Genomic DNA, 27,902 nt, shown 5'->3' on the forward strand with positions numbered 1-27,902 from the left:
CATCGCCCTCTCTTTGGTGTTATTGTAAATTTGTGAGGTTGATTTGTGAAGAAAACGGTTGTTTATGGAGATGGAATAAGTGCGGTTTAGGATTTGTGAGAAAAACGGTTGTTTATGTTGCATATATATAATTATTAATAATTCACACTAACTGAGAGTATACATTAAATGCGGCTACCGTTAAGATTGTAAATGAGTTTGTAAATTTGGTGGCTAAACCAAAATTTTCTTGTTGTACACCCATTTGATGTACACCTAAATGCATATTGGTGTACGGATACCAAATTATTCCGGGAATATAGTTTTGACACACCAATTAATAAATACTAAAGTATAAGCATATAAATTATCAAATGTACCCACATCGTAAACATTATCAAACACATAATCCAACAAATACACCTTTCATAAACTGTCAAGCTCAACATTAAAGTTCACCATTCGTCCTAAGCGTTGGCAACACCCGGATTCCCAACAAACTTTTCGTATGAGTCCATGGCGTATTTCTCCCATTAACCTGTCAACGTCATCGTCCGTTATCAAACCCATATCCTCCACTCCAAGCCCTGCAGCATGCATCTCTAAGAATTCGGCCGCACATGGACCACAGTCACCGGATCTCGCGTTCTGATATATTCCCTCCGAATGACTCCATGTATAAGGGGTGGTGCGTAGGCCTTCCGTTAATTTGCTATTCAAATAACGCTTCAATATAAATGGCATACTTTGACACACGGGCGCCATATACTGCTCCACAGCCGCTTCATCATTATGACTGATGAATGAGTCCAAAATCTTTATGTTGCCCATTTTAAAGTCAATTACAAGGCCCACCCAATGCTCAGACCCCCAGTTCATCGGGACGTAGACAACGTCCACAAACCGTAGAAACATTTGTCTCTGACGCTGATTAGCCCACTTTGCAGGTTTTCCCAATACAATGCCCTGAATGGTTTTCCCCCAGTCATACTGATTTTTGTCTCTAGAAATGAAACCGTTGAAGTAGTTGCCGATGATGGATATGAACAAGGTGTCTACAAATGCTACCCTGTCTTTCAAGTATACTTCACCTCTACGTCTCCAAATCATGGCCATTATGACTTGCATGTGCTGACGAATAACAAAAAATAAATAACAGAATAAGGATACTATATCTTCGGCGACTCAGTAGGTACTAACTATATACTTACCATCGTGTTAACCCACTCAGTAGGCTTCGCAGTTTGTAGGAAGAATTGATTGTTCACAATATGACCAGTGACAATGCAAAAGTCGCTGTAATGAGAGCAATTGGTAATTGATAACAATGAAAGTTTAAGGATAAATTGCTTTGCATACGATATAACTTACATGTTCCTTTCACGCGATAATAACTCATGGAATGCCTTGAACTGGTATTGTTCCACTGTTTCGAGTGGTTTGTATGCAGCTTTCGATCTGGATACAAATAGAGCTTTCACCTTTGAATCTGCGGTGTAAATATCTCGAATCTTGTCCGACCGTACGCGTGCGCGTTTTCCTCTACCTCTTCCTCCTCTTCCTGTTCCTCTACCTCTTCCTCCTCTTCCTGTTCCTCTACTTTTTCTCTTTACACCAAACGATCCCTCAACTTCTTGTGGGGTTTTGGAGTACAAGGGGTCTTCTGCGAAGCATCACTTGCATCCTCAGGCGCAGTATGGTAATCTTTCGCCGCATTTTAGTCCTCCTCATTAGCCACAGCCTACAAACCACCGTAACAATAAATCGTATAACATATCAATCGTATACCTAGCGTATACCTAAAGAGTACTGTATACACATGCATATCATATGAACAAGTTTAATGTCTGACCTGTGCATCCTCTGCATCTGTCTGCGCTTCATTTTTCTTATATGCGTAGCTCAATGGGTGAGCAGTCTGAGGTTTGTAGACTACTAAGGTGCCTGACCCCAAATTTGTTCGACCACCATCCACCTGAATAAGTCATAAAAAAAATTGCATAGTACACACCCGTTATGAAACTTAATAGAGTCAGCTGCTGACTAAACAATTAGCTCACCTCGTTGGGGGCAGAAGGTGGATCTTCATCCGGATTGACAAAGTAAGGAGGTGGACGAGTTGTTCCTGAATTGGCTTGTTCAGGTTCAGGGGTCTTCATCGGAGCTTCTGGAGTCTTCAAGTACGCATGGTCCCTGGGAGAATAATGGTCCCCGCCGTAGTAAGTAGAGGTCCCTTCTTCATCATCTCTTTCTTTCTGGTGTACACCACCTTGGGGGTGTACACCATCATCATGGCGTACGCTAGACTGTGCACCATCATCACCTCCTTCTTCACCTCCATCTTCGTCTTCTTCTTCATCTCCAACCGGTTTTTCACCACCTTTTTTGGATTCTGTCCTTCGTCATCCTGTTCCCCATCTTCTTTTGACTGGTGTACATCATCATCTTCTTCGTCCTGTTGGTATACGCCCAATCTCTTGTCCAACTCTGTCTTAATCTTACGAAGGAGCAATTCATTCTGACTTACTATCCATCTTTTAAGATCTGCAATCTGTCCACTTTCAGGGCTTTCATCTTCCTATAGATTAGAAGAGTTCTTGCCCCTTCCTCTTTTCCTCTGCATCTTACGTTTTTCAGTTTGATGAGTTTTCAGTTTCTTCTTCGGTCGGGTGGATGGCTCCAGTTCCTGGTCATTGGTAACCTCGTCCTCTGCATCACTAAGATTCACGATAGGTGCCGGTGCCACAGCAAAATTCGAAGGTGTGAACTTGTACCCCTCGGCCATGAGTTCCTGCATGAATGCAACTTCGTCATCCTCTACCTCATCTCCCCAACGCAATTCATTATGTTGGTCATTGTCACCATCATTCACTACCATCTGTTTCACAGACAACTAAGACAAAAAAAAACAATTGCAAAATTACCAACACAATCACAGAGTACTTTTCTTATAAGACAAGTACTACAAAATAAGACTAAATATAATACTACAAATAATTTACCAGAGGGTCGGATTCCACGGCAAGTATGTCCCCAAGATGCAATAATGTGATAACGTTTTGACAACCTTCGGGATCTTCAATGAAAGTCTTCAAGTTATCAGGTTAAGGAATTTTGGAAACCAACATTGGTATAGATTGGAGGGGCATGAGTTGTAGTGATAGAGGGAATCCGTAGCATGCACTGGTTTACTGTTTAAGTTGACGACGCAATCGTGTTAAAGGATTCTCCTTTTTCTCGGCATCCGTGATTACCTTCGGAGCTTGAAAACGAGATACTGTTTTGTTAAAGGATACCCTCCCCCATGGATACAGCATGAACCTATCCAAGTCAGTCAACATGTCAACGTATTTCTCGGTGAGGGCCAGATTTTTGCTATTGCAAAAGAGAACACTGTCGACAAGAACGATTAGGGCCAATGGTAGCCGTTTCCATTGGGGTAGATCCGGGTCCTTTAGCATTTCAAGCACATCAAACACGTTCATAGCGGTCGCTCTTCCAAACAGGTCTTTCCAAATTCCTGTCTTTCCAACATCTTCTTCTTCTTTTGTGCTATCAGGTTCGGGATTGCAATTCAATCGAGTGATTTCCTTAAACTCCCGTATCGAATATCTGAGAGGCTGTCCACCAAAGAGGAACCAAATCTCGTGTTTCTTCGTGGTCACAAGTTGTCGTGATAGAAGGGCATGGACTAGTTTTGCGCTGTTGCAAAATCTTGCAACAGGTAGATGGAATAACTTCCCAAACTGGGAATGAAGTAGCTTCTCAAGATCTTCAGTACCCTTTAACGCCTCAACAAGGAGGCCAATGACATTGGCCTTTGAATATATGTTCAACCGAGCACCAACGGGGTAGCAACCATCGCCGAGGACCCTTTTTGGTAGTTTTTCCGAAAGGTTATTTGAACCTTCTCCATCTTCCATGCCTCTATTTGAAGCTTCTCCGTCTTCCATTCCTGTATTTGAACCAAAACAACAAATCCGAAATGCAGGAAAGATATAATATTCTGGAGAAACAGTTAAATGCAAACCAGGGAAAAATTTTGAGGGAAAGGAGTTCGAAGGAGAGAACAGAGATCTGGAAAAACTACCTTATTCGTATTGATATGATCGTGACCAGCTCAGAGGAGGAGGAACCAGAGGTAGCTGGCAGGATCACTCGTTCCAGAGCTAGAGAGATGGCTAAGGAGGCTCACGCACTCATTGCCACAGAGGACAGCGATCACCAGGAGGCTGGAGTTCACATCTTCAACATCTCTATCTTGAAGAATGAAGAACCCAGTAACAATGACTAGGTAACTTAGGTGATGATTCTGTACTCTTTTCCTTGGTGAGGATTTTGGAAGGCAAGGAGGTTCTTCTCCAAGGTTTTTAACGAGACAGAAATCATTGCTACGTCGAGTTACTTAGAAGTTGTTACTAATGGGTAATAACGTGCAAAGTCACAATGACTTGTGCACTAGTTGTTTTAGGCGCACCACTTAGGTTTAGAAGGGACGCCTCGCTGTTTTATTTTTAAATTAAACTTCTTGTTGTTTTATTTCAAACTCCATGTTGTTTTGTTATTAGGGCTGCGATTTTCTCTCTTAGTCTATAAAAAAGAGAAAATCGCCTAAGTCATATTCAGTGAAGAATTTTGATCAAACTTTTAACGTGTTCTTCTCTCTTTGATTTCTGAGAACTAAAAACTCTGAAATTCGAATCTCTTAAAAACTAATTCCGTTTACAAGAGATTCTTCTATCTTATCATCTCATCATCACCACACCAACAATCGATCATCTTCTCATCCTCCACCATATCCATCGATCCGCCGAGCCACCATCATCACCATCGATCCGCCACACCACCATCGCACATCCACGATTCGATCTGCCGAGTCTCCACCATCATCTCTCATCATCGCGAGCCATCCTCGTATCACTACCACCATCCTTTTCGCTTCATCGTTTCAGTCTATCCACCATATCGCCGCATCTATTGTTCTTTGCTTCAGAGTAGATCACCTTGGATCGTATCACGTGGTATCAGAGCCAACTCTGAACCAAAGGCTGAGAAATCTCTAACCCTAAAATCGCCATACTTGATTTGATTCCTTGTTCTGATTTCGCTGCTTAGATCATTAGGGTTTGACGACTTCTAGTGATTATTTGCATCGTGTGTCTTCTGCTTCATTGAATCATCATATCGTTGTTAAATATTGCTTCAAATCGAGTTTGCGAGATCGTGTTAGGGTTCGTTAATTTTCGATTTGGTTAAGTTTGATATTTCGTGTTCATCGTATTCGTTAGGTCTGGTACATCGAGTTTAGGGCTTTGATTGTTCTCGTTTTCGTTAAACTTGATATTTAGTTGCTTCGTTTTTGTTAGGTTTTGTTAGAGAGTCTAGTATTTTCGTCTTCGTTTAGGTCTATTAAGTGAGTCTTCGTTTTTCTTCGTTCGTTTGATTAAAAAAAAAAAAAAAAAAAAAAAAATTTCGTTAAATTTCATTAGTTTCGTTAAGTTTGTTTTTAGATTTCGTGGGGATCTTTTAATTTCTTTTTATGATGCGTTTAGTTTTGCTGTTTTTGTGATTCCTTCTAGAACAAGTTACTGCGAGTTTTTTTTAAATTTTCAGGTACCATGGAGCTTTCGGCTGAGGCGATGGAAGCTCTGAACCGAGCAATGTCTCAACAAATTAAAGAAGCGAATCAGGCCATAGCAACTCAGCTCACACAACAAATCGAACAACTCAATGACAAGTTCGAGACGAAGATGACTGATCTGCTCAAAGACCTCAGTGCAAGTGGAGAAGAGTCGTCTCAAACTCCAACTCCTTCGGAAGCAATGCGCTTAGCAAAGGGTAAAGGGCACATAGGATCTTCCCGGAAACTTCCACGCCACCCAACACCTTCCGAAGCCAGGACTAAAGCTAAGTCCAGTCGAAGCCAGATTGGGGGCAGAGAGACTACGTTTAATCCGAGGAGAAATCCTACTGGTGCAGAACGAGATGGCCCAAGGGTAGATCGTCAGCACCGCCGAGAGGAATATATTGCTGGGCATCGAGTTACCCTGGAATCAGATCCAGAATACTATGAGGAGGACGAAGCTTCTGATCATAGCAGAGAAACTGTGAGACGAGATCGAGGCCGAGGACATGCCCGAGATTATGATCCTCTACGTCAGCAGCTGCGTCATATCAAAATCCAGTATCCTCCTTTCCATGGAACCAATGATCCCGAAGCTTATCTAGATTGGGAAAGGAAGATGGAGTCTAATTTTCTGGTCCAAGGAACTTATGAGCTCAACATTGTGAAGATTGCAGTTTCAGAATTTCATGGGTACGCGCTTCTATGGTGGGAGCAGTTGGGAGTCACCAGAAATCGCCTGAGGGAACTTCCGATTACTACTTGGGATCAGCTTGTTATACAGATGAGGAAGCGGTTCGTTCCAGCCCATCATCAGCGCGAGATACTCAACAAACTTAGGCGCCTTGTCCAAGGTACGAAGTCTGTTCGAGATTATTATCAAGAATTGGAAACTTTGCTCATTCGTGCAGATTTACGAGAAGGCGAAGAGATGGTAATGTCGAGATTTCTTGGAGGACTTAACCGAGAAATTCAAGACAAGGTGGAACTTCAGGATTTCGCAGATATACAAGAGATGGTGCATAAGGCTGAATTGGTGGAATCTCAAGTCAAGAGGCGAAATTTCAAGTCCACATTTACGCCTAGTGTGCCGAAGCCTAAGGAGATCAGCAAGCCAGCTTACTCCAGAGACATCAAACCACCCTCCACTGGACTTAAAGAAGAAGCTAAAGCTGAGTTCAAACCAAGAAGTGGTACTTCTATCAGCAATGTGAGGTGTTTCAAATGTCAAGGAATGGGACATTACTCTCGAGATTGCCCAAACAAGAAGGTCTTCTTGTTACAAGAGGGAGGAGAGATAGTTCCTCAAGAGGATTCAGAGGCCGAATATGAATTAGAGGAAGAGGAAGAAGCTGCTGCTGTGGGCGAGATGCTGGTTGCCAGAAGGACTTTGAGTGTTCAGAGTCAACCTGAAGAGCCTTGTTAGCGAGAGAACCTGTTCCATACGAGATGCTTCATTCAAGGAAAAGTTTGTAGCCTGATCATAGATGGAGGAAGTTGTACTAATGCTGCAAGCGAAGAGATGGTTAAGAAGCTCCAGCTCAAGACTATTCCTCATCCAAGGCCGTATAAGCTTCAGTGGTTGAATGACAGTGGAGCCTTGACCGTATCTCAGCAAGTGATGGTTTCTCTATCCATTGGGAAGTATGAAGATGAGATTCTATGTGACGTCATTCCCATGGGTTCGAGTCATGTGTTGCTAGGCAGACCGTGGCAATCAGATCGTAGGGTGATACACGACGGTTACACCAACAAGCACTCATTCGAGTTCAAAGGTCGCAAAATTACCCTCCTACCTCTCACGCCTACCGAGATTTATCAAGATCAAGTTCAAATGAAGCTCAAGGAGAAGGAGAAAGTCGCCAACAGCCTCTACATAAACCACAGTGAATTTTCTAAACTCTTTGATCCTGAAATGACTACTTTTATGTTTGTGTACAAGGAATCCCTTGTTAGTACTAACCCTTCACAGGAGCTTCCTAGTGCTATGTTTGAGATTTTGCAGGAATACAAGGACGTCTTTCCAGTAGAAATTCCACCAGGGCTACCTCCAATTCGCGGGATAGAGCATCAGATTGACTTGGTACCAGGATCAGCCTTACCTAACAGGCCAGCATACCGAACCAACCCTGTAGAGACTAAGGAGCTGCAAAAGCAAGTGGAGGAGCTGATGAGCAAAGGCCATATCCGAGAAAGCTTGAGTCCATGTGCAGTTCCAGTTCTGTTGGTGCCAAAGAAGGATGGTTCCTGGAGGATGTGTGTAGACTGCCGAGCTATCAACAACATCACTGTGAAGTATCGGCATCCGATCCCAAGGCTAGATGATATGCTGGATGAGCTCTGTGGGTCGACAATCTTCTCTAAGATCGACTTGAAGAGTGGATATCATCAGATCAGAATGAAGGAAGGGGATGAGTGGAAAACGGCATTCAAGACAAAGCAGGGACTCTACGAGTGGCTAGTTATGCCGTTTGGCCTCACCAATGCTCCCAGCACCTTCATGAGACTAATGAACCATGCCCTGAGACCATTCATTGGCGTGTTCGTAGTGGTTTATTTCGATGATATCCTCATCTACAGTAAAGGTTTGGAAGAACATCTAGATCACATCAGATCGGTTCTTGATGTTCTTCGCTCTCAATCTCTCTTTGCTAATTTATCTAAATGTTCATTCTGCACTAACGAGATTGTTTTCTTAGGCTTTGTAGTAAGTGCAGGAGGAGTTAAAGTAGATGAAGAGAAGATAAAAGCTATCAAGGAGTGGCCAACCCCCAAGAATATTGGAGAAGTCCGAAGTTTCCATGGCTTAGCAGGATTCTACAGGCGTTTTGTTCGTGATTTCAGCACCATAGCCGCGCCTTTAACCGAAGTAATCAAGAAAGACGTGGGGTTCAAGTGGGGAGAGACGCAAGAACAGGCTTTTACAGCCCTTAAAGAGAAGCTTATCAATTCGCCCTTACTAGTACTTCCTGATTTTACTAAGACTTTTGAGATTGAATGCGATGCTTCTGGTGTAGGTATTGGAGCAGTTCTTATGCAGGATAAGAAGCCCGTCGCTTACTTCAGCGAAAAGTTAGGAGGATCAACGCTGAATTATCCCACGTATGACAAGGAGTTATACGCATTGGTTCGAGCTCTCCAGACGTGGCAGCATTACTTATGGCCTAAGGAATTCGTCATTCATACCGATCACGAGTCTCTAAAGCACCTCAAGGGTCAGCAGAAACTTAACAAAAGACATGGGCGATGGATGGAGTTCATTGAGACATTCCCCTACATTGTTAAGTACAAAAAAGGTAAAGATAATGTGGTCGCAGACGCATTATCCCGGAGGTACACTCTTATTTCGACTTTAACATCAAAGTTGATTGGATTTGAGCATATTATAGATCTTTATGAATCTGACACTGACTTTTCTGAGAGCTATGCCAAATGTCATAACTTTGCCTGTGAGAAATTTTATAGACAGGATGGATACTTGTTCTTCAGTAACCGATTGTGCATACCACGAGGATCCATTCGAGAGTTACTGGTACGAGAAGCTCATGGAGGTGGATTAGCTGGACATTTCGGCGTCACAAAGACACTTCTTGGGCTACAAGAGCACTTCTACTGGCCGAACATGAAGAAGGACGTTGAGAAAATCTGCTCTAGATGTGTCGTATGTAAGATGGCTAAGAGTAAAGTTCAACCTCACGGTTTGTATACTCCTTTGCCTATTCCTTCTCAACCTTGGACTAATATCTCTATGGATTTTGTAGTTGGCTTACCTCGCACCAGAAATGGTAGAGATTCCATTTTTGTTGTTGACAGGTTTAGCAAGATGGCTCACTTCATCGCTAGCCACAAGACAGATGATGCTGTGAATGTAGCTAACTTGTTTTTCAGGGAAGTAGTACGACTGCATGGAATGCCACAGGTTATCGTTTCAGATCGAGACACGAAGTTCTTAGGACACTTTTGGCGAACGCTTTGGGCTAAGCTGGGAACAAAGCTCTCATTCTCAACTACGTGTCATCCTCAGACCGATGGACAGACCGAGGTGGTGAATAGAACGTTGTCCACACTTCTAAGGACTTTGGTGAAAAGTAACCTCAAGACATGGGAAGAGTGCCTGCCTCATGTCGAGTTTGCTTACAATCACGCTAAGCATTCTGCTACTCTCTTTTCTCCTTTTGAAATTGTATATGGGTTTAATCCACAATCACCTCTAGACTTGATCCCTTTGCCTTTAAGTGGAAAATGCAGTTTGAATGGCAAGGAGAAAGCTGAACAGGTCAGAAGAATTCATGCTAAGGCTAAGGAGAATATTGAGAAAAAGACAAAGCAGTATGAGAAGCATGCCAACAAAGGACGAAAGGAGCTGATTTTTGAAGAAGGCGATCTGGTGTGGATCCATCTGAGGAAGGAGCGATTTCCAGCTGAACGAAAGAACAAGCTAATGCCCAGAGTGGATGGACCATTCGCAGTCATCAAAAGAATCAACAACAACGCCTATCAGATTGATCTTCAAGGTAAGTATGATGTTTCTGATACTTTCAATGTTTCTGACTTGCTTCCTTTTGTTGCAGATTCTGATTTGAGGGCAAATCCTTTTCAAGAGGGAGAGGATGATATGATCGTGACCAGCTCAGAGGAGGAGGAACCAGAGGTAGCTGGCAGGATCACTCGTTCCAGAGCTAGAGAGATGGCTAAGGAGGCTCACGCACTCATTGCCACAGAGGACAGCGATCACCAGGAGGCTGGAGCTCACATCTTCAACATCTCTATCTTGAAGAATGAAGAACCCAGTAACAATGACTAGGTAACTTAGGTGATGATTCTGTACTCTTTTCCTTGGTGAGGATTTTGGAAGGCAAGGAGGTTCTTCTCCAAGGTTTTTAACGAGGCAGAAATCATTGCTACGTCGAGTTACTTAGAAGTTGTTACTAATGGGTAATAACGTGCAAAGTCACAATGACTTGTGCACTAGTTGTTTTAGGCGCACCATTTAGGTTTAGAAGGGACGCCTCGCTGTTTTATTTTTAAATTAAACTTCTTGTTGTTTTATTTCAAACTCCATGTTGTTTTGTTATTAGGGCTGCGATTTTCTCTCTTAGTCTATAAAAAAGAGAAAATCGCCTAAGTCATATTCAGTGAAGAATTTTGATCAAACTTTTAACGTGTTCTTCTCTCTTTGATTTCTGAGAACTAAAAACTCTGAAATTCGAATCTCTTAAAAACTAATTCCGTTTACAAGAGATTCTTCTATCTTATCATCTCATCATCACCACACCAACAATCGATCATCTTCTCATCCTCCACCATATCCATCGATCCGCCGAGCCACCATCATCACCATCGATCCGCCACACCACCATCGCACATCCACGATTCGATCTGCCGAGTCTCCACCATCATCTCTCATCGTCGCGAGCCATCCTCGTATCACTACCACCATCCTTTTCGCTTCATCGTTTCAGTCTATCCACCATATCGCCGCATCTATTGTTCTTTGCTTCAGAGTAGATCACCTTGGATCGTATCACGTATGCTCTCATATATAAACTTCTGTAACTGTTTCTAGATGATATAAGAGTAATCCAACCGTTTGAATTCAATATATAGACATAACTACTAGAGTTCATAACCGCTAATACATCAGACCAACCAGGCGCCCCGTTTCAATCTTAATTTGAGTTAACAAACCGCCAGTACAGTTCAGACAAGGTCGAAGTTCATAAAAGTAACTTACTTTTAGAATTCTGAGCAGGCCATTCTAGAAGAAGAGGAGCGAATTGTACTTTGGAGCTACACCGCCGGCGTGGATTGAGACGACTCGCGTGGATGGGATGTTCAACCCGGTCACTCCGTCGCGGGGGCATGGGCGGTATGGGCGACTGCTCCGTCGGAGCTGTCTTCGAGTTACTCCGGAGCACTCGCCTGGACACCGGAGGCACGGTGTTGCGCCTAAACGATTTTTTTACTCTCCGCGCCATTACAACGGTCACTCGGAGGGCTAATCGGAGATGAATTGCCGGAGATGCTAGATGGACTACGTCCAGATGTGGATCCCAAATTTTATTTTTAATTTAAATGTTGGGGTGTCGATAAATTATATATTTGGTTTTACTACGATTTATGATATTGGACTTCGGTTTATAATTTTGTGTAATCGGTTTACCAAATCGGATTTTACCAGAAATTTTTAGTTATTTTACTTCGATAATGGCAATTTTGAAAATAAAAAATTGCTTTGGGCCCTAGCGGGAAGACAAACAGTAAAAACAGCCCTATCCTTCCTTTGTTTTGAAAACATCCTATTCCTCTAATTTCAAACTTAAAAACTATCCATACAGCTATTTTCTCATTTTTTTATACCATTTTTCTACAAACTTATTACAAAAGTAAAAATGATAGGAAATAAAAGTGATAGTAAACATAAAACCAATTTTCTACGATAAAAATCATTGGAAAACGATCAAAAATTTATCATCAACATTCAACCAAAATAATATCTGTAAAAAAATTTATCAGAAAAATGGTAGGAAATCCGTTAAAATTTTTTATGTGATAATAATAAAAAATTCGTCAGAAATTTCTGACGACTTTTCTACACACAGAATATATAAGAAATTACCTATCACTTTCCTACAAAATAAATATTTTATTATTTAAATGTCCTTCAAATTTTCTACCAAAATCAATCAAAAAAAGAAATGGAAAAGGTCTCACATCGACAAAATAGAGGTTAAGAGCACACTCAACATGTTCTATAAATAGTGTTATACAAGGTAAATGTATGGTGATTCATACAGATCGGAGAAAGACCCAAAGTTTTTTCAAGATAGAGCAATTCTTAGCTCGATAAATGTAGACGTGGGATTAATAAACAAATATATGTTATCGGAAGTACAAGGTAAACATATTTAACGCTTTATAAATATAGATATATGATCTTACACTTGAGTTTCATATCGATATTTTTAGTTATACTTAGTGAACTTTGTTTAACATTTTTCTAGGTGAGGAACATACATGTTTTAGCTCGGACAGTATTGATACTTCTGATAAAGGCAAGATTGACGAAAAAGTCTACACCCAAGAATATCTTAATAATATTAAGATCTTAGGAGTGTCGAACCATGAGTTGAAATTAAAAATAGGAACACCTATTATGTTGCTATGGAATATTGAGCCTAGAGGTAGTTTATGCAATGGAACAAGACTCTTGGTAACACAATTGGCCAAACATGTTCATAACTAATGAGTATATTGGTCAAAAGGTCTTAATCCCACGAATGTTTGTTTTCCCTACCGAGACAAAATTTTCTTTTAGAATGAGGCGTCGACAATTCCCTGTAGCCAATGACTATCAATAAAAGCCAAGACAGATTTTGCAAAAAGTTGTATTGTATTTACCATAACCCGTATTTTCTCATGGACAACTTTATGTAGCTATATCACGTGTTACTTTGAGATCTAGTTTGAAGATTCTGATAACGAATACTATGGGTAAGCCACAAACTAATAATTTGAACGATGTATACAAGGCCGTCTTTCAGAATGTAAAGAAATAATAGTTTATTTTATTTGTTTTGGTTTAGTCGGCGCCTAGGTGGCCGCCTAGATGGCTGTAAGGGGTTAACTGACCCGATTTTCATAAAATCAGTGAAGCAAATCTGGTTTAGTAATAAATTGGACCAAGTCGGAGAAAATCGGAAAAATCAGACCAAATTGGTAAAATCGGTCAAATCAGACTAATTATTTTTATCTATTTTTCAATTATTTTTTATGGTTTTGGATGGTAAACCAACATCAATTTACAGAAATGAGAAACAAAAAAAAAACAAACGAGATTTGATACGTTGGTTTAGGTTTAATAACATAATATAATCATCCCCACTTCTCCATCGTCGCTTATCTCATTCCTTTATAAACTTTTACTGAAGAATGGTTAGTCGATCCATTTCAAATTAATGAAGAACCTAATGATCATCCTACTTACCAAACCCAAAGTGATGAGCCAACTATAAAAATGATATAGCCATTGATTTTGAATTTGAGTATGAAAATGAGCAGGTGGTGGATATGGATGTGTTTGAAGAATAAGTTAGATAAATTTCTCTTTGTATTACATTTTTAAAGTTTTTAGATTAAAACTTACTTTAATTTGAAGAATTTGATGATTCTTAGTTTGGTTTTTATGTTGAAATTTATTCTATAATTTTATTTATCAATTTTATTTATTTATTTTTATTAAAACATATATTTTGACAAAGTAATTTAAAAAAAAACGATTAAAACTTTGCTAATGTCTAGTCTCTAACTATTCCGCCTAGTCGCTAGTCTCCTATCACACGCCTAACTATCACTTAGTGATTTTTTAAACATTATTTATAATAGTTAGTATTGTTAAAACAAGAGAATATTAAAACATATTATTTTAAAATATTATATATAATTTATAAACATTCTATTTAACCTTTCAAAATATATATATAACTTATAAATATTCTATTTAGCCTCTACAAATTTTGAATTTATAAATATCCTATTTAGCCTCTACAAATTTTGTAACAAGCTTGGTATACATTGTAAGTCTTGACGAAGATATCCATCTAATTTATATAATAATTTGTTTAATATTTTCCGTGAGAAATTATGACACCTTAATTTTAGTATAAAAGTGTGTTAAAAATGCATTTATGGTTTAAAAGGAGGTAAGTATTATTATATTAGTTTTTTTCAACCTTTTTCATATATAGAATTCGCTTCAAAATACTAGAAAATGGTATCTTCGTTCTCATATCAATGTATGAACCTAATCTCATGTGCAGATCAAAATACCCAAGTTGTTCCCATTACTTTGAAATGGAGGATTAACATTTCAACAACGAAACAAAGAGATGCTGATGGCTCACACGTAATCAAATGAAACCATTAGACAAACCATAAAGCAACCATCAAACCATAGATAAGAAGATAATTGAAGAGAACACAAAATCATCAAACCTAAAAAGGGTCTGAGATTAACAAAAGAAACAAAAGTGTTCAAAAAGAAACGAAACTTTCCAGTTTGTCTTTAGCCTGTTCATCGTGATACGACTAGGAAAAAAAGGATTCAATGTCTTTTAACTCTAAAAACCAGACACCTTCAAAAGATTTATTAAAGCAGGGAGGACTCATATGAACAAAATACGGCGAAATACATGCTCATATTCGTATTTCCATCAAGATCAAAATGGTAATGATTCGGGGATTTACCGCACAGGCTGTTGGTTATAGTGGCTCTTCTCTTTCTTCTTTGCAGCAGCCAGCTTTGCACGTCTTGCAGCTGCCTCCTGAGCAACAGTTTTCGCTGCAGCATCCATCTCTTTGCTTGATTTCTTCTTCCTCATGGATGCAATCTTTTTTAGCCTTTCCTTGACATCCATCGCAGATTCTTCCTCAGTCGGTTCAGACCCGGCAGCTTCGTCTACAGCATCAGATTTGCTGTTTGCTGCTTGTTCTTGAGATTCTTTTACCTCCTTTTGTTTATCCTTCTTTTTCTTCTTTTTTGATGCCTTTGACTCCCCACCTGCTGCGTTCTCTTTCTTCTCTCCCTCTCCATTGAGATCTTCTTTCTTCTCCTGTTTAGGCTCTGTGAAAGAACACGCAAAGTAGTCAGATTAAACTTCTATCAGTATTAGCAAAAAGCTACATAGATCAAAACTTCCTATTGATACAACACATTAAATAATAGAAATACAGTAGAGCACAATTGTCTGAAGCAATCAATATCATTGATTGTTCTAGTATATATAAAAGGGCAAGAGTTGAAAACATAAGTACCTTGAGAGTCCTCTTGGCCATTATTCTCTTTGGGGGCAACTCCAAAATCTGCTAACAAAGCCTCTAGCTCGGCAAGTTCCTTCTTCTTTCTCTCTTTCTTGGAAAGTTGCCTCTCTGCCTCCTTAGGAGGTGCAGGAACTTCGGGAGCTTTCTTCACCTCAGGCTCTGGTTCTGGATGAACTTGTACCTCTGTTTCCTGATCGTGCTCTTCGTCCACATCATCATCGCCTTCATCAAGAATGTCTTCCTCACTCTCACTTTCCTGACAATAAAAAACAAGCGAGTTTTCATCAAATCACACATGCAATCACGCTAGAAACAAGTGAATCTGAACAAAAACGTTTTAAATAAGAGAAGGAGAAACCAAAGCCTATATATTAGGCTGTCAAGGAAATGATACCACAACATGTGTAACACAAAAGTGAAAACATTCAGGAAGGAGAAAGCAACTAGCTTCAGAGAGAAACAGCATGAGCAACGATAACAATTCCTTCTTCTCCCACACCCAATTAACCCATCAAACATAAACATAGTAGAAATCAACAACCGAACAAAGAGAACCGTTAAGAGATAGACAGATAGCAACTCAAAGCTCAATAGGCATACTACAAATACCACAACCAGCTCAGGAACCAGAGAGACAATACAATGCTACCACTACACATAAGTGATAACATTCAAGAAGGAGAAAGCAGCAAGCGTCAGAGAGAAACCGAATGAGCAACGAAAAAAAAAATTCCTTCTTCTCCCACACCCAATTAAACCACCAAACATAAACAGCATGAGCACGTTTGAAATAATTTATCAGAGAAAATCTCAATAGGCATACTTCAAATATCACAAACCAATTCAGGAACAAGAGAGACAATATAATGGTTTCACTTCAAACCTCAATGTGAGTGTCTTTTGCATCAGTATGGGAAGTTTCAGAAGTGCTCCAGCCAGACTGGATAGGAGCAGTGGTTGCGTAATAGTCATCATCATCATCGTCATCATCGATATCAGCCCAAGACTTAACTTTCAAAGGCGTAGGTGCCCAGAAAACCTGTGGCTCAGGCTCCTTCTGAGGCTCTTGCCGTGAAGACGACTTAGAGGACCCTTTGCTCTTACCTGACTTGTCCGTCTTCTTCTTCTTCTTGCGAGTGTCCAAAGCTGCAAACAAGTTGGTGCTCTGAATCGTAATCGATCCTTCGTCTCTCTTGCTTCCACCTCCAGCCATCTTACTTCCTCTCAAGCAAACGCGATTCAGAAAAAATCAACAACGAAAAAAAGAAACAAAGATCGAGATAAAAGCAACAAGCTTTCTTCTGACAAACTCGATTTCACCTAGAAGTCTCGACGGATAAACAAATATAAACAGAAATAAAAATATGTTAATCTGGGTTCGATTTCTAGGCAAAATCAAAATCTTTGATCGAAAATCATTAATCAGTGATTGCCCAAAAGAAAGAACAGTGCAACCCGGTGGATTGAAAAAATTAGGGTTCGAGATGGGAAATCATGAAATCCACAAGAGGTTAGAAACGGAAACGAGCGAGAGATAGAAGAAGAGAAACTCGATTGGTATAAGAGATAAAGTTAGGGTTTTGCTTCTTCCTTGTTAAGGATGAGGAAATCTGGGTGTAGCAGCCGTATAGGTTAGGGCTAAATCCGAGAGAAGGAGATAACGCGAGAGAAAGACATTAAAAAGCTCGTGTCCCTGAATTTATATGAGATATGTAAATTTACCTTTTGGTACCTAATAATATTTGGTTTATCTTTTTGCTCAATTTGTTTATGGGATATACAGTTTAGCCCAAAAGTTTAGATGGTTAAAAACGATATATGGGGAATTGTTCTGTTCCAGTAATCATACTGGTTTACATGATGTTTTTTTAGAGTTGTTTGACTAAAAACGCTAATGTCACACATCAAATTTTATGTAGTATTTGAGGCTAGTTCATGATTTGGAGTTTGAAATTAGCATAATATATGTCCATCTTTAGTTGGTGTTTTTTTTTTTGAACATTAATTTGTTGGTGTTCTTAATATGTTAACAACGATAATATTAAGAACGGCTTGTGTAGCTTGAGGAATTGGGAATTATGATAGTGTTTGATTATTAACTAGGTGATTACCCGCACATTGTGCAGGATGAATATTAATCATGATTTTTTTATTCGAATATATAAATATAATATATATAAATACAATTAAAAATATTAACTGATATTATAGTTGCAAATTTATGCACTGATTATATAATAACAAATAATATTTACAATTATATTTATTTTATAGTATAATTGTATAAATGCTAGATACTTGTTGGTTTTATAATTAACTTTAATGGTATCTTTTATATGAATAAAATTGCACATTTGAATATACTAAATTAGATTATACATTCTATCTAACCGGTTCAACATCAGACTAAGATATTTAAATTTTAATAGAAAAAAAATTAATTATAATATACATTAAAAATTAGATTTTTTATTAAATAGATAATGTGTTTTTTTTAACAAAATTAAGATCAAAGAAATATGATATAAAGAAATATAGTGTTATTATGTACCTAAGTAATATTATGTATTAAATTTTTATAAATCTGTTTATAAGAAATAGAAAGAGAAAGAATAATATCTTTACAAATTAAATATTAAGTATTAAATATATAATTGATATAAACTAATCTCTAAACAAATTAATGCTAATAGCAAATGGTGTAATTACTCTAGTAAAACAAGTATTTTTTATATGTATTTTGAGAAGTTTTCTTATAATGACACATTAGCATGACTATCTTGTACACATAAATGTCATTTTTAAATTGTCCTTTCTCGAATAATAATAGAAGATTTTGCAGCCATAACACCGCCTAGAAAGAGAAAAAAAAAAGGAAAAGCAAAAAAAAAAGAGTGAAGCAGCTAGTTTTAGAGCATGATTTCTTTTTTTTTTATTGAGAAGAGAGAAACGGAGAGGATGATTTTTTTTGGGCAATTCTTTAAAATATCCCCAAAAACTTAAACTTGACAAAAAGAGCTCCGTGTTTTAGTGCAGACCAATATAGCATTGTTTTAATATAAAAACAATTGATTTCTATTTTCATTTCGATCTTCTCCGAAAACCTTCATTGAATCATATCGCGATCGAGATATACCGTTGCCGGAATCTTTGAAGTGTAATCGCCATAAACTGATCATCGGCGGAGTCGTATCTTCAAGAGGTAATCAATTTTCCTTTTGTTTGTGTGAGCTTTTTGGGAACCGAACCCTAGATTAGGTATCCATGGGGAAATGACTAGAACCCGGCGATCGGCCAAATTTCGTCGGATTTGTAGGTTCCGATGTTCGGATTGTGTGTATTGGGTATAGATGGTTGGATTTGTGGGATTTGTTTTGGTCCATACGGATTTGTGCATTTTTAGTAACATTTCTTTTTGAATTAGGGAAAGCTTCTTTGTTCAAATCGGATTTGTAGGTTCTGATGGTCGGATTGTGTGGTATTGGGGGTTAGATGGCCGGATTTGTGGGGTTTGTAGGTTCCATGTCTTGGTGCGACTTGAGCAATTAGTTTCATTTAGGCTGTTGTATTTTGTATCCAGATTAAGGCTGTGATTGTGTTGCTAAGATTTCTTTCTTTAGGTGATAACAGAGATAGTTCCTTTCTCACATGAAGCTTACGACTTTATCAATGTCACGTCTTGATTCTCTTTTTGTTGACTTTGACTGTTCATTATTTTAACTTCTCCTTGCATAGGGCTTTGATGAGTACATGAATTTAGTGTTTGATGATGCTAAGGAAGTGAGCATCAAGAAGAATACCAGAAAACCACTTGCTGAGTTATTTGAAACTTCGGTTCACTGGGAACCAACTTTCTGGAATCATTCAAATGATATAATTAATCTTCTTCGCATGAATTATCAGGCCCTTCATCAACACAAGTGGAGCTTGATTGATCATCAATGCATATGAAGCTACCATTTTCATTTGTTTTGTAGTTTGGTTCTGTCTCAAAAGGATGAGATACTAACCCAGATGACTTATTGGCATACTTATTGGGTGATTTGATTAAGGGAGCTGGCCGAAGAGTTCTTTGCCTTATGTGGTTGTTGCAGTGAACTTTGAAGAAGAGTTCTGCATAGGAGGTTTTGTAGGTTCTGAAATCTGCATGTATGATAACACATGATTTTGACCATTTTTATGGATCACTTTCAGTATCTTATGTAGGTGTTTTCATTCAGTTTTAAAGGTTTTACAAGTGTTTTCCATGTTTTGGAGTTTTAAAAAGCTTTTCAAGAAACTGGGAACTTTGGAGTGCATTTTGGAGCATATGTACATTTTTGGATAAATTCAGGCCGTCAGAAGTTTGTCAACCAATGAAGACCTTCTCAGCGTCCGATCATCCCCAAATTTGGAGACATTATAGAGGAGACAACCAGCTTTCCAACACACTTGGAATCAAAGCAATCCAACGGTTAGATCTCCAGATATCATCAATGCCCTGAAGGTCGATCAACACAAGCCCAGTCAAGCACAAGTGCTTTCACCCGCGGCTTAGGAAGTTTCACCCCCGGTGGACCTATGTCCGAACCTCAGGAGCCCAACTAAGGCCCAAGACACTTCCTACACCTATTTTACAAGCCCTAGACGCCCAAGACTTGGAGAAACACTATAAATACTCATTTTTAGGTCTTTTGTAAGGGAGCATCTTTCTTCTCTTTGAGAGAAAACTCATTTTTAGTTTTAAGTTTTATTTTTATGCATTTGTAAAAGCTCTCCATCGCCACTCTGTCTTCAATAAGAGAAGTTTTTCTGCAACTTTTTTTCTTTTACTTTTCTTGTTCTTAGTTCTAAACCGATGATGATATCTACCTCAGCCATGTCTGAGTAGTCACCTAGTTGGGTGAAAGGGTAATTCAAAGGGACCCCATGTTCGAGTGACATCTAGGTTTTTAGGAAAAGGATTTCGATTTTTAACATGATTCTCCCATTCATCCAAATCTCAAAGCGGTAATTCTGAATTGATCACCCAGAATCCGATCCTAGGTTTAATCCGAGCCACGAGAGTATTGTATCTAGGTTGCCTGAACTGGATCTTATGGATGTCACCGTCGTAGGAGACGAAAGCTACCTACGGAGGATACGTAAGCAGAGATGGATTCCGATCTACAAAGCATGATCTTGTTCTGGCATGAGAGCGAGAGATAATTGCCATGAACAAGTGATTAGATGATTAGGGTGACGAGAGTTAGCTAATCTTACATGTGTCTATCCTAGTTTCAGAGTCATAGAAAATCCTTGCGTAAATCCCTTGTGTTTTAGAACATGAACCCTAAAGATGAACCTTGAACCCATCGCCGTTCATATAGTTTTCAACCGATTTTTATTTTTAGCTTTTTAATTCTCTGCATAATTAGATTTAGTGACAGACCAAAACTTTTTTTATTAGATTAGGTTTATGATTGTCTTTAGCATCAGTTAGGAGTCATCAACACACAAATCTCTGTGGATTCGATCTCTAAATACTATTGCGTTTGCTGTGCACTTGCAGCTTGTCTAGGGTAAAACTTGTGTTGCCCACTGCACTCACATCACTGTATGAAGCTGATGTACATAAAATAGGATCTCGATTGTTTAGAATTTTAACAGTTAGAAAAGTTGTTTCATTTTGAATGACAAGTAAATTAATTTTAATAAAGCCTTCCTGAAAGTTTAAAAGGTTTCTTATTTGTTTAAATATATCTTCTGAAACATGAAATGTGCACATAAAATCATCATGTTCATAAACAAATCTAGAGTTAATAAAGAGTTACAAATATTCAGTGGCTTCCTAAACTTTTAGAAAAAAAATCATAAATCTTTCAAGAAAGCTTGCATACAGTTTTTAGTAAGTTTAAGAAGGTTTTTAACAAAACTTTCTACAAATTTAGGAAGGTTTTCCCAAATATTTAGAAAGAGATCCATTTTTTATTTGATCAAAGTTGTAATTAACACAGAATTTAGGAAGACTTTTCTTGGCCAAATTCATAGAGACTTTATAAGACTCTCCTAAGAAAATTTGTTGTCTATTTATAAATTTAGGAATGCATTCTTAAATGTTTAGAACAGCTTCCTAAATTTGCGTCATTGTATACATAGGCACAAATTTTTCATTTATACGTTTTAGGAAGACATTACTAAATGTGTAGGATGACTTCCTCAATTTGAGTTAGACACAAAAGTTTTTTACAGTTTAGGAAGGTTTTCCTAAATATGTAGATCGATTTTCTGAATTAAGTTGTATAAACACTTATTTAATACTCATATCTTTGTTTCTTGATTATTGATGAAGACGTTCCTAAATTTGTATGAATGTTTTCTAAATATTTATAAATGCTTCCAAAATTTGGAATTAAGGAAGCCTTTTTGATATGTTAACCCCTTACTATTTGAGCAAATGAAAATGAGTTTTAACTTGGTACTTATGTCTTTTGTAACTTTTCACTTAACTTGGATATATGATGAATCCCTATCATTACAAAAAAGACCACATGTCATATGCCCTATCAGTATTTGCTTTGGGAAAATTTATTTTCTTATAGCTTTTCAATTTTAGTGGGAGTGAGATCTTTAGCATCAATCTCTGCAATTAAACTCTGCAGCAGTGTAAAGGGTACTCATTAACATCTGCTTAAATGGAAGAAAGCAATGGCCTACAAGAATCACCACATCTGCTTAAATTGAAAAAGCTATTCAGAAACCCTTCCTAAAAGTATAAACATCCTTCCTGAATACTTCTAAGTGGTTACGATTCTACTTGTTTTTAGATAGATAATACAAGTAGATATTAAGTAAAATAAAACATACAATACTAACTGTATAAACATCCAATTTCAATTATGTTGCATTTTCTCTCGTTTAATTCACTTCTTCACGAACCTCTCTGCACAGATTTTTCAACAAGAAGATTAGCAAGAGATATATGTTGATTCACTTGATAAAAGCAGAGTAAAAATGTAAAATCTATAACAATTCGCTTGCTTCCTTCTCTCCTTCTTTGTGTTATGTATCAGACATATGACTAATGGAGAAAATGAGACAACAATGTAGTTTTCCTGAACATATGCACGTGTTGACTTATATCAGCTGTCCTAATTGCGCATCAAAGTCCCGCAAATTTGGTGTTAAACAGAGAACCTTCGTCTTCTCCATCTGGTTTTAAATCTTCTGGTGGTGCTGAAATGGAATTGTTGCAGGTATTTAATGGTGGTAAATCTTCTTCATGATCAATTCCTTTCCTAAAGAAATCTACATAGTACTTCTCTTCTACAGTTCTACTTATTCATATGAAAGCTCTGCCCTTGTAAGTTTTTCATATAAAAGAGCCTTTTTATCCAAAGCAATGTACATAATAGCGCCATCTTTGACTGCTTTAAGCTCAAGCTTATCCCTTCATTTCCCATTTCCTACATACAAAAGAACATTCATAGTTAAGAACAAACAAAGTAAAATCACAAGAGATAATCAAGCAGCAGAATTGGTCATAAAGGTGATCCGCATATAAGATTGAAAAAGTTAGGAAGCTTCAACGATTTCATCAACTTTAATCAAAAACAAAGAGCAGAACCCAAAAAATCGAATCGATTCTGGAATTACGAAACCTGCGATAATCAAATCGATTCTGGAATCGAATCGAACTTAATAATCAAAATAAGAAGTCTGCGATAATTACGAACCTGCGATAATTACGAACCTGAGAAATTCTCCAAATCGATTCTAGAAAATAGTTAATTCTGAACTCGAAAAATCTCAATCGAGAGAAGAAATTCAAATGCCCGGAATGAGGATAGGTCAGAAATCACAAGAGCGATGTCATCCTATCTTAATTCATCCAATCTTTAATGAATTTAATGAATGCTATGGTTGTCCCTTCCAGAAAAAGTTTAGTTTTTTGGGGCCATTTCATTCAATTTCTTTTTTTTTTGCCATAAAAAGATCGTTTTTGACGGTTATACTACGTATAAGACATTATAAACTTTCCAAAATCTGTACTCTAAACTTTGTTAAACACAGAAAATCATTCTAAAAATCGTAAAACATATAGAAATCCATAATACATATTCTAAACTACGTCAAAGATATATCTATACTATTAAAAAAGAAGGGTATTTTGTTTCCAAACAAGTTTTAATTAGTTTTTTACTATTTTGTTTTTAGATAATTCATATTTATGCTACCAAACAAATCAATTTAATATAATATTAATAAAATAATATATATTTTAGTTTATATTTTACAATAAATTTTAAATTTTAAATTTAAATTTAGATTATTATAGATTTCCTTAAATTTAGGTTATATTATTTATCAAAAATTATAAAATAAGTTATTATTATATTTTTACAAAAATAATAAATTTGATATCAATTAAGATTTAATTTAAATATTTAAATTCAAATAATATTTCAATGAAAAAGATAAAAATAATATATTACTGTATATTTTTATTAAATAAATCTAAAACTTTTAATATTCAAACTTAAAAAATATATAAAATATAAAAATAATATGAATGAACGGATTATAATTATGTTTTAATAACTATAATTTTTTCGGATTAATATAATTAGATATGTTATAATAACGTTTTTATAATTATTGTACTTATTATATTAATATAAACGGACAAAATAGAATAATGTTTTTCTAATCACAATCATTTATATACTAAAAATAATTAATTAATAGAAACAAAATATATATAAATAAAAAAATATTTATCATTTATTAGAAAATTATATATAAAAAACAAAAACATAAAATATATTACAAAAATTGATTAATTAAAAATAGTTTTCGTGCGGATGCACGGGATAGAATATAGTATATATTAAAACAAAAAAATACAGAATTCAAAATTCCAAAAACTGTAGAACCTATACAAAGAAATAACCGTGAAATAAAAAAAAATTCATTAACAATTTCTGTTTCTATTTTTATTGATATTTAAAGAAAATTCACAACATTATAGTCAAAATGTCTCTTTTTCTCAATTTCCATAATATTGCCTATATTATTGCAAAGCTAACATCTGCTGACAGTCCGGCTATGGATAGAAAAATGTTTATCTCAGGTTAGAACATCATATCAAGCTAGATACTTTTATCTATCAATCAACAAATTTCAAATCAACAGGTAGGTATAGAGTAAAATCATTGCAAATCCGAACGATCTTGATCATAGAAGACAATATTGGTTATGGAATTGTCTCCCATAGCAAGATCTTGTGCACGAACTTCCTCACGCAAGCAGACAAAGCCAGGGTCTTCAAAAAATTGCGTAGAAGATTCGTAAGACATATTTCATATCCTTGTAAAAATACAACAGTACTTATGGAGTCGTCGGAATCTGCCAAGCTTCAAGACGACAGATTTGAAAAGGTCTTGGCTGTAGCCGATGTTAGCCCATTGACGCGTGCAGATCGGCTCCCATAGCCGCTCGTCTTCTGGCGTCCTGTACCAGATCTTGCTCACGCAAGAGAACATAGCCAAGGTCTTCGCGTCCATGTGCTTAAACACCTCGGCTCGTACAGTACATTCTCGTCTAAGTTCGTGAATCTTACTTCTGATCCTTGTTGTTCTTCCTCTGAGCTCATCTTTTTGTTCGCGTTCCTCGCATCATGCTTTATCTGAGATCGACTAAGCAAATTTGAGGCTTAACTTCCGAGCTTGTACCTCTGTTTCATGTTCGTGCTCTTCCTCCACATCAACATCACCTTCATCAAGAATTTTTTCCTCACTTTCACTTTCCTGACAATTAAAACAAGAGAATTTCACCAGAACCCGAAAAAATCACACATGCCTACGCAAGAAGATGCTACCACAACACATAAATTAAAACCTCAAGGAGGTGGAATGCAACTATCTTCAGAGATGATAAATCACCAAACACAAACTATTACGTTTGCGATCATTTAGCTAAGTAAAATTTAGGAACCACAAAACAAAATCAGACAATTCAGAACGGAAAGAGAACTCAAACTCATGAGATTGAGAACAAAAGGCACTCATTTGAGGTCATAATCTGATAAAACATAAGCAAAACCTATGAATTTGTTTGGTTTCTGACCTCAACGTGACTCTCTTTTGCATCATCTTTCCGTGACGGCCCTTTGCTCTTACCTGATCTGTCCATCTTCTTCTTCTTCTTTAACGAAGCAAACAAATTGTTTCTCTGAATCGTAATCGAACCTTCGTCTCTCTTGTTTCCACCTTCGGCCATCGTAATTCCACTCAAGCAAACACAATTCAAATAATGCAGCAAAAATCCGCTTTTACCTGAAAGCCTCGACGATTCAACAAAGGGAAAGAGACGTAAGAGATGAAGGAAAAAAAATAGAAACAAATTATGAAATCTGGGTTCGATATCTACGCAACAACAAATCTTTAATCAAAATTTCTAGACGTGACGTGACTAACCACTGAATCCCACCAGATAGAGCAGTACCCCCGATGGATTGCAAAATTAGGGTTCGAGATGAGAAATCATAAAATCCACCGGAGGATAAAGGAAAGGAGCGAGAGAAGAAGAGAAACTCAATTGGTAGGAGTGTTTTCTTTATGGGAGATAGAATTAAGGTTTTGTCTTATGTTCCTGAATTCGAGCAAATTGTGTGAAACTGTGAATGGAGATGAGAAGAGACGAAGAACGAGTTATAGATTGTGCATGGAAGCTAAGAGCATCTCTAATGCTAAACCCCTTTATGGAGTTCATAGGAATATTATAATATTCTTTTTTTTGAGTAATGAATAGTTTAGAACTCTATTCTTTTTTCTTCCTCCAATGCTGAACCTCTTCATAATTTATTTTGTTCACTATTTGATTCTTATTTGACAAGAAAGTAAAACCAACGTAAACAATTTATTACTCAAGCTTGTAAAACCCTTACATGAATCCGTAGCCAATGACCGACATGTTTAAAAAAAAAAATACAAGAGCATATCTGCATGTCCTGTATTTAAAGCTTGGTCACCTGCAATCACTGAAGCAAAACAAACAAAAAAGAACATTTGGATCATTAAACTCGTCATAAAAGTGAAAAGAGTAGCTGTTTTGCAAGAACTAATGATGTAACGTTTGCCATGGTTTAACACAATGACTTGAGAGGTTTCGCACCTTGGTTTGGAGGGAAGATGAAACTCTGCTCAGAGACTTTTTCCTACAAGCCTGCTTAAAGGAAACGATGTTTCCATGAGAAGATGATGAAGGAGAGGGTTTAGGAGATCATAATGTTGAGAAACATTTGAGATTAAAACTCTTAAGTCTATGGATTAGAGGTTGAAAACATCTATTAAAATAATGGATGTGGTGTACCACTACTGCAAGAGACAATAGCTAAGACAAAAAAAAAATCCAACGTAATATCTAAAACGGGATTTTAAGGGTTGAATAAGTACCTTACCTTCTACTTCTTTGTCCCAAGGCTCTTTCGTTCTCCTCTCTTCTCCTAAGCTGGAGACTGCTAACGTGAGCCACCTTGAAGTCTTTCAATAACTGCTTAATCATGGCGCTTTTAACTGCGAGCTGGTTTGGATATTCTACAGAACCGATGGCTACCTGCAGAGAAGTTCTTGATCGTGAATCACGAAAGTGCAAGAACAAGAACTAATTAGGGACCAAAAAGCTGCAGAGAGCTGCATTATTGATAACAAAACAGCTGGATAATCCATTGCCAAGGAGATTACAATTAAATTACCACAGTTGTCTCTTTTACAACAAAAGAAGAATATTATGAAACCAAGTAAAATGGCTTCATTCACTAAAACTGGGGCACATTGCTACATTCTTTCTTCTTTTTTACAACGGAAAAGACCGTCTTCGTTGTAAATAAAAAAACAAACACAGAAGAAACAAAGTTAATAACCGTTTAGGTGTTAGACAGGTCCAGAGAGTAAAAAACGAATCTATGAGACATCACACCTGTATGTGAGTTTTGATGATCGCCTTTCTGATTAAAGTTGCTAGAAAGAATTCCCATTTCAGAACTCAGTAATCCAACCTAAAACTAGAGATTCAAAACAAGATAACAACAAAACATGTTTCAACGCAGAGCATCCTAATAAGATCATCTAATCAATCAATGACGAAAGTTAGAGGAACAATGGCGCTCACAGCGGTATAAGGCGCGAGAGGAGTGAAAGACAAGATGTCATTTCGATGCAGTAATTTCTTGAATCAGCAGCTTCAGGAGAATCAGGTTGGTTGCAGTAAACCACACGAGAGAAACCAGGTCGTCCAATACGTGAATGGTCTCTGGCTTGAAACAAGTTTTAGCAAATGTTAATGTGAAAAGCTTGCTTAATTATACCTTTCTTCTGCGTCTCCTCTCACCTCCTGCCATTGCCTCTCAGTTCACACCTACGAATAGATCCACACATAAGAATCAGACTTTGAGAACCTCAAAAATCATGGAAATTTTAATATTGTTAATATGTATGTTTATCTACGCAAAACCGAACAAGAA

General features: G+C 37.3%; 2 protein-coding genes and 2 long non-coding RNA genes across 5 annotated transcripts; all 4 read right to left on the bottom strand.

The window, feature by feature from the left end:
• Positions 1–405: 405 nt before the first annotated feature.
• Positions 406–3,932, bottom strand: LOC18022366. Its single transcript, XM_024158278.1, has 8 exons — positions 3,234–3,932; positions 2,982–3,068; positions 2,608–2,872; positions 2,040–2,371; positions 1,832–1,954; positions 1,768–1,778; positions 1,191–1,275; positions 406–1,110 (listed from the first exon to the last, which is right to left on the bottom strand). The coding sequence occupies exons 1-8, from the start codon at positions 3,930–3,932 to the stop codon at positions 406–408; spliced, it is 2,307 nt and encodes a 768-aa protein (XP_024014046.1).
• A 10,623-nt stretch (positions 3,933–14,555) lies between these two features.
• On the bottom strand, positions 14,556–17,084 carry LOC18022367 (peptidyl-prolyl cis-trans isomerase FKBP53). The gene is made up of 3 exons (XM_006405174.2): positions 16,305–17,084; positions 15,416–15,677; positions 14,556–15,224 (listed from the first exon to the last, which is right to left on the bottom strand). Exons 1-3 carry the CDS (start codon positions 16,632–16,634, stop codon positions 14,845–14,847), a joined length of 972 nt encoding a protein of 323 aa, XP_006405237.1. The 5' UTR covers positions 16,635–17,084; the 3' UTR covers positions 14,556–14,844.
• Positions 17,085–22,226: 5,142 nt separating this feature from the next.
• Positions 22,227–23,315, bottom strand: LOC112088209. Its single transcript, XR_002900386.1, has 2 exons — positions 23,116–23,315; positions 22,227–22,845 (listed from the first exon to the last, which is right to left on the bottom strand). It is a non-coding gene; the product is annotated as an uncharacterized LOC112088209 (long non-coding RNA).
• A 3,204-nt stretch (positions 23,316–26,519) lies between these two features.
• On the bottom strand, positions 26,520–27,835 carry LOC112088217. 2 transcript variants are annotated; one of them, XR_002900387.1, is made up of 4 exons: positions 27,551–27,835; positions 27,359–27,443; positions 26,836–26,995; positions 26,520–26,605 (listed from the first exon to the last, which is right to left on the bottom strand). It is a non-coding gene; the product is annotated as an uncharacterized LOC112088217 (long non-coding RNA). The 2 variants fall into 2 exon arrangements; XR_002900388.1 differs by having other exon boundaries at positions 26,551–26,605; positions 26,841–26,995.
• Positions 27,836–27,902: the final 67 nt, after the last annotated feature.

This window comes from Eutrema salsugineum, unplaced genomic scaffold (assembly GCF_000478725.1).
Source record: "Eutrema salsugineum unplaced genomic scaffold, Eutsalg1_0 scaffold_15, whole genome shotgun sequence".
NCBI classification, from domain to species: Eukaryota; Viridiplantae; Streptophyta; class Magnoliopsida; order Brassicales; family Brassicaceae; genus Eutrema; species Eutrema salsugineum.

Bases quoted from the DNA above. Each gene is read 5' to 3' on its own strand.
- LOC18022366 (XM_024158278.1), bottom strand. From the start codon at position 3,932: ATGGAAGACGGAGAAGCTTCAAATAGAGGCATGGAAGATGGAGAAGGT. The intron at 3,069-3,233 runs GTAATCACGGAT...GATAACTTGAAG, and splicing joins CTCGTTTTCAAGCTCCGAAG to ACTTTCATTGAAGATCCCGA. The intron at 1,111-1,190 runs GTAAGTATATAG...GTTATTCGTCAG, and splicing joins CTGAGTGGGTTAACACGATG to CACATGCAAGTCATAATGGC.
- LOC18022367 (XM_006405174.2), bottom strand. From the start codon at position 16,634: ATGGCTGGAGGTGGAAGCAAGAGAGACGAAGGATCGATTACGATTCAG. The intron at 15,678-16,304 runs GTTTGAAGTGAA...TTTTATTGTCAG, and splicing joins CAAAAGACACTCACATTGAG to GAAAGTGAGAGTGAGGAAGA. The intron at 15,225-15,415 runs GTACTTATGTTT...GTTCTTTCACAG, and splicing joins TGGCCAAGAGGACTCTCAAG to AGCCTAAACAGGAGAAGAAA.